The 11,244-nt window shown below is 39.9% G+C and overlaps 2 protein-coding genes across 3 annotated transcripts; both read left to right on the top strand.

Moving 5' to 3' along the window:
- The first annotated feature begins 753 nt into the window (after window positions 1–753).
- tmtops3a (teleost multiple tissue opsin 3a) lies at window positions 754–6,709 on the top strand. 2 transcript variants are annotated; one of them, XM_034883777.1, is made up of 4 exons: window positions 754–1,275; window positions 2,169–2,497; window positions 4,440–4,673; window positions 5,494–6,709. In XM_034883777.1, the coding sequence occupies exons 1-4, from the start codon at window positions 891–893 to the stop codon at window positions 5,647–5,649; spliced, it is 1,104 nt and encodes a 367-aa protein (XP_034739668.1). In that variant the 5' UTR covers window positions 754–890; the 3' UTR covers window positions 5,650–6,709. The 2 variants fall into 2 exon arrangements, with proteins under 2 accessions (XP_034739668.1, XP_034739667.1); XM_034883776.1 differs by having other exon boundaries at window positions 5,459–6,709.
- Window positions 6,710–8,140: 1,431 nt separating this feature from the next.
- On the top strand, window positions 8,141–10,893 carry cd40lg (CD40 ligand). Its single transcript, XM_034883778.1, has 4 exons — window positions 8,141–8,503; window positions 9,076–9,109; window positions 9,217–9,315; window positions 9,459–10,893. The coding sequence occupies exons 1-4, from the start codon at window positions 8,303–8,305 to the stop codon at window positions 9,830–9,832; spliced, it is 708 nt and encodes a 235-aa protein (XP_034739669.1). The 5' UTR covers window positions 8,141–8,302; the 3' UTR covers window positions 9,833–10,893.
- The last annotated feature ends 351 nt before the right edge of the window (window positions 10,894–11,244 follow it).

Raw genomic sequence — 11,244 nt, 5'->3', positions numbered from 1 at the left:
GTGCCTCAAGTGGGGGGGCACAAGCATTTTGGGGGGCGGGCCCGGCCCCCTATGGCCCGCCCATAGCGACGGGTGTGCCTTAGTGTTTTATATTTTAAAGATATTCATAATCTAAAAAGGATAAAACATATAAAGAAAAAAACACTGGACCTGTGACGGTGGTTACAGCTGTAAAGAAAAGAAAATGCTGAACAGATGTGAAACTTTGTTGGTGACTTACTTTGTGCTCAAGTGAACCAAGGAGAAATATAAAAGCAACAATGAATACAAAACGCACAGCTTAGCAAAATCATGCAACCAAAGTGTGTGTTTCTGGAGCGGAACGCCCCAGGCACATGCTCTCCTAAATGGAATATGACAACTTCTTTTTGGACAATCACTTAATCTGGCCTCTATCTGCCATGGAAAATCCTAAAAGCCAATAAAAGTCGTTGTAATAATGTGAATTTGGGGCACGTCTCAAAATGAGCAAAGCACAACACCTTAAGAGGCATTGCACTCACTGCTGGAAAGCAGTACTTGTGGGGGATTAACTGTGTTTACACAGGTCATTGCGATCAAAAGGGTCAATATACATAATAACTGGAGAGATTTGGAAAAAAAGACAAAAACAGTGAGTGTTTTTGCGTGGCAAAGAGGGAAAGAAAAAGAAAGAGAGAGAGAAAGATAAAGAGAGAAAAGAGATAGAGAGAGAGAGAGAGAGAGAAGGGTATTTTATATAGCCTACATAATAGGGCTGCAGGTAGAAGAAGTGAACAGGGCACTCAACTCTCTTCACACTCTGACAACCCTAACAGTGAGTAACCACTATCGCAGCGTGTTGAGCTCCTGCAGTGGGGCTGTCCAGGGCTTTGTGCTTCTCTCCAGCCCACTGCTCTCCTCTCACTGCTATGGTCGTCCACATACGCGGTTGCAATTTCAGCACCGGAGACAGCTCTCTCTCCAGCTCCAACCTCAGCACCGTCGCCACTCTGCGGGACTGCCCGGCGCCCCTGAGCCCCGGCGGGCTGAGCCGGACCGGCCACACCGTGGTGGCAGTATGCCTCGGCTTCATTTTAGTTGCGGGAATCTTTAACAACTTCCTCGCTCTTCTTATCTTCGCCAAGTTTCGCTCGCTCTGGACGCCCATCAATATCATCCTGTTGAACATCAGTCTGAGCGACATCCTCGTGTGCGTTTTCGGCACACCGTTCAGTTTCGCTGCGAGTCTGCACGGGAGATGGCTCATTGGAGAGTACGGCTGTAAGTGGTACGGGTTCGCCAATTCCCTCTTTGGTGAGTGACATGTGTGGCGATGAGCACAAATATAGAACTTTTTGTCTGTTAACTTTTGTTGGCCACCGTCTTGTGTTGAATGTGGGACTTTTTTCATTATTTGTTTGTTTGTTTGTTTGTTTACCGGGACAGTCAGTCAGGAAGTAGCTCAATAGTTAGATTTCTTCAGCAGTCTCTAGATAGGAACATACACAAAGGAGTTATGGCATTAAATACATACACATACATTCCCCACAGAAAATAAACATTACAGGCTACATCATAAATAAATAAAAAGATGTCAAAGTTAAAGGCTGATGGGAATGACATTGGTTTTGCAGGCATTTGTCTATAAATGTTGGACACAATTTTAAAAACGAAATTTGAAAGGTCAGGGAATCAACAAAGTTATTACAGGTATTCCTGCGGGGGCCATTGGATGTATGCCCTAAATGTCATGGTGAACATTCCAGTAGTAATAGTTTAAACCTCATGGGGGCATCACAGGAAAGGTCACCAAAAATAATTAGGATTCAGTGTGTATGAACCACAAATGACTGTACAAAATTCCTTGTATGTAGGAACATATAACAAGCACATATGCATGTTTACATCAGGAATCACAAAGTCTGTTGACAATTTTAATTTTTTGACATTTTTAATTTAAAAAAATAATTATTTCTTAATTGAATTAGTTTTTATTTTATACATTTATTTATTTAGTCATTGAAACTGAGGCCTTAATGAATTCAAAGCGGTTCTCTTATCTACTAACCATTTTGTTAGAATTGGTTTTGAAAAAAATGTCAGCAGGTTGGTTTTGACCCTCATTGCAAGGCAGTGAGTCGCCAGGGTCTTCGTAAGGAAGAATCTTGTAATTTACTTTTCTGTTTTCTCCTGTCTTGTTCTTTAAGGGATTGTGTCCCTGGTTTCGTTGTCAGTTCTCTCGTATGAGCGCTACACCGCAGTGCTGTGTTCCTCCCTGGTTGACATTTCAAACTTCAGGAAAGCCTGGCTATGTGTTGGAGGCTCCTGGGTCTACTCTCTCTTCTGGACCTTGCCGCCCATCCTGGGTTGGAGCAGCTATGGGCCCGAGGGACCAGGTACCACATGCTCCGTCCAGTGGCACCTCCGTTCACCCACCAGCATCTCCTACGTATTGTGTCTCTTCATCTTCTGTCTGCTGCTGCCTCTTCTGCTCATGGTCTACTCATACGGCCGGATCCTGATGGCAATCAGGAGGGTGAGTTCATATTATTCCGTTACACGCTTAACAAGGCAAACTATTTATTCTCAAAGGTGCCTTAAAGTGACACATCAGAAGGAGCGATGACATTTATAACAACAGCTTCAGTGTGGCTCAAGCTTGGAGTTTTTTGTCTCTCTCTCTATGACAGCATTGCATTTAAATTTAAATGATGATGCTGTCTACACACAGTCTTTTGAGATTTACCGATTCATACTGGCATTGGGTTGTCAAATTGACAAATGGAGACAAAAATATATAATTTTATTCCCAAACAAAAGACTCAATTACAAAAAAGCCCTCTTTGTGTTTCATATTTTTATCTTATGGTTCAGAAGAGACAGAATTGATAGTGTGAGTGAGATTTTTGATAGTGGGATTTATTCTGTGGGTAACATTGAAAAAGAACACAAGTTCAGCCATGCAGATATCATTGCTAACTGAACATTGTCAGAAAACGTGTTGCATGATAACGGATTGAGGAGACAGAGCAACAGAGGTGGAGACCTAATATCGCACAAGGCTGTGTAATTGAGTGTGTGAGAGATGTGCAGGAGTCTAATTTTACAGGAAGGGCGGGCCCACATGCTCATTTATTCATGAAGCACAGTGATGAGCATCACAGTGGTAATTATAAAAGATCCCAGCCACAAGGGTATGCAATCAATACTGAGGAGGTGACAATCCCCACAGATCCACCCAACTTGGGTTATGATGTATGGACTATTTTTAGCCCAATGCTACTCACCTCATCAGAAGAAAAAAACAGGGCAGTGGGGCCACAGTGCTGACAGCATAACGTCAATAATGTATTTTTTATGTTTCTATGGCAACTGTAACATGACCATTACTTACTCATACATGTTGGATCTGTTCTTCTAGATACCCAGTGTCTACCCAGTGGTGTATCTTGTTCTCAATCAATGCACACTAAAGTGTAACCGTAATACATATGTAGGCCTAATAATTATTGCACTACCATTTTGAACCAGGATTTTGTCTATGGAAAAAAAGTGGGGGAACAATTGCCAAAAAGCACAAAATAAAAAAAATAACTTACATAGTTGGAGCCCTTGTTGATATTAAAGTGGTGCTTAACTGATTTTATACATCAACTTCAGTTTACTTGTCATTATGAGGATTCTGTGACTATGGAGGTAGTTTTCTAAATTGTGAAAAAAAAAATGTATAACAGAAAGCCAGCATTAAACACTAGGGGTCTATTGTTGAAAGATGCCACACATCTCTCAAGGTCTAATAAAAGAAACTATCCAATTGCATTAGGACAATTGTAGGATCCAGCGTTTTGGGAGATGGAACCATCTGAGGGAAGAAAACAATATATCTATTGCATTATGGAAGAGCAGCACTAAACTTTAAGTTCACTGTACATAATGCATTCAAAATGATATAAACTCATGGTTCACTTAATAGCTTTTTCAAAACTTTGAACCACATCTCACAGTCTTCATCAGCAAATGGAACTTAAGGGATCTATGTGTATAGTTGTGTTCAATGTATTTTTTGTGATTAATACCCTCTTTCTTTGACATTGTTAAAGTTTGTAGAGAAATTACAACAATCTCCTCTGAATCAGTCTACCTGTTGCTTTTATCCTGCTCCTTCTTCTCAGTTTCCCCAGGTTTGATCCATGAGGGGCAAGGGAGGTGTGTGTCTGCATGCACTGCTGTGTCACAGTGTCTTTTTTAACACTACCACTGGAGGGCCCCAAATAAAGAAATGCTCAATGCATATTGGAGAGGCACTTTAAAACTGACCTCATCTACTTTTCAAACAGTCTACCTGGTTCCACCTACCTCAGGCCCTCAAAGAGGGATCTTGCAAATGACATAAACATTATCAATGTTTTTTCTTAGTATTTAAGTGAATAGGAAAATCATTGTCAAGATAGGTTTAACCTCCTCTTTCATGCCTCCAGGTTGGTAAAATCAATTTGCTGGCAGCTCAGCGAAGAGAGCAGCACATTTTGGCAATGGTGTTGTCCATGGTGTCCTGCTACATGTTGTGCTGGATGCCCTATGGCATCATGGCGCTGATTGCCACATTCGGTAGATCAGGACTGGTCACTCCTCTGGCTAGTGTGGTGCCCTCGGTCCTGGCCAAGTTCAGCACTGTCGTCAACCCGGTTGTCTACGTGTTCTTCAACAACCAGGTGAGAGCTAAGTGCAGAGTGGTGATGAAGGCAGATCCAGAATCACTGTCAATGCTGCAAATGGATTAGACAAATGGGAGATACATGTTCCGTATCTGGTTAAAGGGTGACGGAGGGAGGGAAATGGGTGGGAATGTATGTGCTTCTGTTCTGTTAAAAAAAGCAAAAAAAAAGTCAAACCTGCTACCCTTTGTTATTCCCAATACAGCCTGTGATAATGTATGAGGTTTTGAGCAATAAACATACTTTGAAAAAAAAAAAAAATGTTGCAAATGGTACCAGATTGAAGTATGTTGTGTAAGATCTGTTGGTTGAAGTGCATATGACTGAACAGCCTTATCTAAATATAAAGCATGGAGAAAAGGGACAGTGTTTCATCCACAGAGGAGGACTCAATGGAACCGTGGCCTCTGTGACATTGAAGATGCAGCTCAGTCTCAGTTGTGATTATTATTGTAACTCTCAATGTCTCTTCAGTACCACTTATCAGGGTGCTACATACAGCACACTCGATGACATACTTCAGTCTGCGGTAGCCACAAGAGCTCTCTTTCTGCTACAGCTGTGTATATGGGGCGAGATGCAGTGTGTGCCTACTGATTATTCTTTAGTTAAACCAGTATGCTTTGATTAGTTGATTTGCCGGTCATATGACATTTTGAAATCCTTGGAAATGTCTTTGTGTAGTTAGGTTCTATTCATAATTATTCCCAGCTTTTCATTGCTGTTAAGACAATGGTTAAATGTAACCTAGATGTCTAAGATAGTCTTTTGTACTTTTGCAGTTTTATACATGCTTCGTGGCCTTCGTGAGGTGCAGCAGGGAACCCCGGTCTGTTCAAGAAGAGGAGCTCCCAACCCCGAGGACACGGTTCTCTGGTTCCTTCCCTGTCCACAGACAAGCCTGCCTCAGCTTTTCACAGCGTCAGATCCTCAGCTGCTCCGGAAGCACTGCCCTCTGCAGCAGACACAATGAGTGCCACACTCTCGTTGTCCACTACACTCCATAAAAGAGTCAATAGTCTAATAATAGAATAATAATAGAATTCAGAGTGCAACTAAAAGACACACATTTCCCAACACGCTGCTATTGATTTTACATACAAAGATATATTTCACTGTCGACTCTTATTTATTTGAATGTAAAAGTGCCATAGTTCAGCCTCTGCTTTGATGCATATTTACTACATTCAAGTACCAATGTACTATATGTTTTGAATGTATGCTCTGAAAATACGTGAATGTGTTTGATGCAGGTTTGACCACGTCAAAGCAGTCCATAGTTCTCTGACAGACATTCAGATGCAACAAATGTCTTTTACCTTTTTATGTAAAAATAATATCCACCCATACTTATCAGTTTCCAAGAAACCAAAACCATGTACAGGTGTTTTTGATTTGAAAGTATCATCCTATCTTTTTGTTTCTTAATCTTTTTCCACAATACTCAGTGACCACAGCAAACAGGAGCGCTGATTTCAACAGCAACAGAGCAGTAGTAATTATATTAGTATAACTACTGATACAACAATTACAGACCATAACTTTTCACTATTTATAAAATGATCACATATTGTCCTGACAACATAGAGACAAGTTAAGACAATACACTGATTAAGTTACTTCTGGGATTTTCTTTATTGATATTTGGTATTTTGAGTGTATTTATATACTATGTACATATGACTATTCTTTGTGTAGCCTATTGTTTCAAGGCTAAGGTAACCCGGGCTTGTAGAATAAAGGAACAAAGCTACTAAAAACCTAACCTAGCTCGTAACATTAATGGTGTTGGTTTCCTCTCCCTGTGTGATGCATTTAGCGTGATAATGAAACCTGGATGAGTGTATTATTTCCTGCCTAAGAGGGATTGTGCTGTGTTTAAACTGACTCACCCAGCCACTGTTTCAATTCGTAGTTGCTCTAGCTCTTCTTTCCAGTGTCCTTCGTAAGCGCTGGGACTCTGCGAGCCCACTCTCCGTGTTGTAGTTCAGGTTCTAAAAAGGTGTATTTACAAAAAGCCAGGTTGCGGGAAACAACATCTCTTCAATCACAGTATTTTCAATAAGTAAATCAGTCTTCCAAAATGTTTGCCTCCCACGTGTGTGGCCTGTAGCGTCGGTCCGCTTGAGGCTCACCGCCTCTGCTTCTTGGTCAATTCCTCCAGACACCTGAAATGGGTTAACTCAGCTCAACAACACCCCAGAATGCCATGTGGTTTCTGCTGGAACCTAATTTCCCTGCAGGGACAACAAACAAACAAATTCCAATAAAACTTAATATTTAGTGAACTTAGTACCATACATAGTGTACAGTATATAATATTCATATTTAGGAAGGTTAAAGCACAAAATAAATCATTTAAAGACCATTCTAAAAACTTGATCCAGTTTGGTTCACTATAGCTGATGCAATACTGTGTTACATTTATTGATATATATAGTTATTTAACCAATTTAAAATATATAGCTCGTGTAAGTTCAATTTTGACCCTAAACTACTTACACTGGGCCAGACAACCTCTTGACTTGGGTTTGGGGTTTCAGGCTCTAAAGTTTTCAGAAGCTAAAAAGATGCCGTGCAGAAATGACTAACACCAACTTAGTCTGTAACCTCCACACAGGCAAAACAATCATATGACAACGACATAGTTGCATCTGCAAAGTTGCATTATCATTCTATGCAGCACCCTGTAACTCACTATGTCAAAATGTCATAAAAAAAGTTTGAGATTATGCTAACCAGGCTATCTGGGTAGACTGAAAACATAAGTGGCTACATTTCCAGGCCAATGTTCCACCACAACCAAGCAGAGTTTGCGGTTGTCATGAAAGATTGACAACCCCGTTGTGTATTTGTAAACTTTTTTAAGTCGAATTGAACCGGGACGAACTAATCAAGCTTTCAACAGGCTACATAATCTGGACTTTGGTCATTGCAATTTGTTTATTAAAGGCATCCCATCTGAATTTCTTGTCAGTTTAAAAACTGAAATAATTAAATCAATATTGTATATCTTTTTTTTTCTTTTTTTTATTGAATTATGCTCACCATATTTAGCCCTATGGCTCACTGAGCAATTACATTGATGTTTTATTAAGGGAAATGAGTTGTAAATGTGTTATTTATTTTTTCCAATATAACTCTGAAAATCATATATTTGTTGATTCTGTTGATTCAGGAAAATACCCACAGCATCAAAACTGTGTACAAATGCAATTTAACACTCAATAGGTCTGCATATGCTCTGTGTAATGTAATGTGTAATGTCGCCTACTTTAAAAACTAAACATGCTACTATTATTTATACTACATTATGTACTATACTTCTTGGGAATTTGTTTTTTATTTCCCAAGCATAGAAATATTGCGCCGTTGACATAGAAATACTGAGTGATACGAGGCATCATGGCATTGTATGGCGTTTAGGGACACCTACTGACAGAAGGCAGAGGAAAAAGTGTCAGACGCACACATATGTCCACACGTGAACTCACCAGAGGTCACAGATCTGCAGCTTCCAGGAAGTAGCGAGTGACAAACTCAGTTGCTTGAGAGAGCAGTGGTTCAGAAGCGCATGGGATGTCACGGACCCAAGGCCTGTCTAGGTTTCAGCACTCCTCTCTACCATGATCAACACTTACCAGACCAGCCTGGCTCCACCGCCGGTGCCTCCGCGCCTCGGCGCGTCCCAGCCGGTCCTCATCCCGGCTCCACTTCCATCACGAGGCCACAGCAAGTCTCTCGTCCGGTTTTTGCTTGGTGTAGTGATGCTGCATTTATTTCTGTCGGTCGCAGGATTCCTCTATCTGTACCACAATGACAAAATGGTAAATAATAATATATCTATTTTTCTTCTTCTTTTAACCTAAGTAAAGTTACTGTACTAATAGTTGGCACTGCTGCATGTATTATTCCAGTAATTTTACTGTAATTATCACAAGCCATTGCAAGTTAAAATATTTTACTTTGCACAGACTATATAAAGGTGATTGTTTAAAGAAAACATGTCACATTTTTATTAAGCTACTGATTAAGTTTAACATTATTTTTAATAATGGACTGTATATACCACACTGCCCATGTTTGCTTACATTGAGTATTAAAAATAGATCCGTTTAGCTCTTCTGACAGTTCACACATGTTGGTTAGTGGATAAATATAACAGTCAGACCAATGACACTGCTGCAGAAAATGCTTTCGTTGCAATGCAACACATTGCCTTGATCAAACAACCTAAGTGTGATATTCACAGCTGTGTCTTGTTACAAGATGAGCATTTTGTAAGCACAGATATTGTATAGTTAATTATAAATATCATGCATGTAAAATCCATAAGGAAATCTACATTCAACTTATTGTACTACCTCTTCCTCATAGTCTACTTTTTTCATTCCCTCAGCTTTCATCTCAGCATCCCTCAGGTAAAGAAAATTGTAAGTTCATTTCATTTATCTCTTCCTGAAAGTCATTTTTTACATGAAGTTGCATACAAAAATGAAGCCTCAAAAATGTCTGACTAGATGTTTGTTCTCTTCTCCAGTTGCTTTTATCTCAGCAGAAAAGAAGGAAACTTCCGACAAAGCCTTGGCACGGATGGTAGTTACGCAGAATTTACACAAATCAACTCAAACATCTGAACGTAAGAATCTCTCAGAATTACATATGTCAGATTTTTAAAACAAAATAACAAGTAAAGTAGTAAAACGAGTCAATCCTTTTAAGAAGTTAAGAGTAAACGTATTTTCAATAATGTTGCCTAAACTTCTCCCCTTGTCTCTCCAGTGGGTTATTTCCAGTGGGATATGAGCCACTCAATTCTTAGGAACATCAGACCCTACTACAGCAGCTGGCTGACTATCCTGCAGCCTGGCGACTACTACGTTTACTCCAGGGTGACCTTCTCCAAAGGCGACTCTACGCGCGCACTGGTCAGCACGGTGAAGCTGAGGGATAATGAGACAGGAAAGGAGAAGGTTGTGATGCAAGCCTACTGCAACCTGAACGTCAACAATCCATCCATCCCTCAACTGTGCACGGCCACACAGGGAGAGTTGATCACACTGGAGAGAGGAAACCAGCTAAGCCTTTGGGTACAAGACCTTTCACTGGTGAACTATGAGGATGGAGCAACAACCTTTGGGATGTACAAACTGTAGGACTCCTATGTGGACACATGTATGCACTTAAGCTAAAAAGTGGGAACTCATTAAGTGGATCTACTTGGATTTAAATCTTCTGAGAACACTGTTAAATAGACTGGATTTCTGATCTTTTTTTATGGATTTCAGAGACAACACTCCTAAAGTATAATTTATTACTAAATCAGAAACATAACATGGATTTCTGTGGCAGTATTGTGAATGGTTGTTCTGTATTTATTGATGTAAATGAGTTTGTAATGCTGTGAAATGAAACTTTGATATTTAATCTAAAAGATTTCTTCTCTTTTCCTCACGTTGTCTTGCATCTGCTCCATTTCAGGAGCTAAGTACACATCTTCGACTGAAATCAAGACTACAAAAAGCAACATGTGTGCTTGTCCTAGTATGACGCATATCTGTATGAAAACGCAGAATATTTTAAATGGCGTAAAGGAATGATGTGCAGGCCGTTAATTTCAAAAAAAGGTTTTAGTCCTAAAAATGAAAATCTGCATTGAAATATTTGATGAATCACAATTACTAATATCCAGATTAGTCCCCAGTAAACAAAGACTACCACTACTCATTTGACATATCTAAAAGACTAAGATAATCTTTTGCCTCAATTGCTGTACAGCGCAAAACCTGCAGCATTTTCTTGCTAAGTCAGCATGACAGTGATTTTCAATTTCTAGGATGCAGAAAACCACATAGCAATGATGTATTTTCTGCAAACAAGCCCACCAAAGATGTAGGTTACCACTCGAGAGATGGTAATAAGACTCAGTACAAACGGTCATTTGGATGTATATAAAGAAACATTTGCATTCATCTACATGTTGTTTTCATTGGTACACAAATTATCTTCTCTGTGATGAGCAAATGCAGTGTCCACGTCTGATTATTTTAGGGAACACATCTTAATTAACTCGATAATTACAAATCAGCCTTTTACTGTTGACAATTTGTCCCACAGACTTTTCACTTTGATGATGCATTTGTCCTTCTTTCAAAGCAATGGCTGCTTACCATGCATTTTGCTGTTATATGAATCATTCATCAAACTCTTGAGACTGGTTTGAGTCGTGTAATCCATACACAGTAAACCTACAGGTTTCATTACTATTCAAAGAATAGAAATGAAACCCCCCCACGCCCATTAGCAAAATGATGTGCAAAATCAGCATGGAAAGTGTGAATCTTTATGGAGGTGTTTATAGATGCAGAAGTGGCAAACTCTCACAGGATGTCATCTATTCTAGTCACTCCTTCCATCCTGTAAAGGGGTTCTTGCTACCAAAAACTGAACAACCTACAAATTCCTGAACTGCACATGTGCCGAATGCTGCATTGAAAGCCCTGTCTTGGTAGATTTTCCAGTATGAATGAGGGAACATGCAGTTCGCGCTGTGTGGTTGACACGTTTA

Source organism: Etheostoma cragini, chromosome 10 (genome assembly GCF_013103735.1).
Source record: "Etheostoma cragini isolate CJK2018 chromosome 10, CSU_Ecrag_1.0, whole genome shotgun sequence".
NCBI classification, from domain to species: Eukaryota; Metazoa; Chordata; class Actinopteri; order Perciformes; family Percidae; genus Etheostoma; species Etheostoma cragini.
The sequence above is the reverse complement of the archived record's forward strand: the minus strand, read 5'-3'. Positions and strand labels throughout refer to the sequence as shown.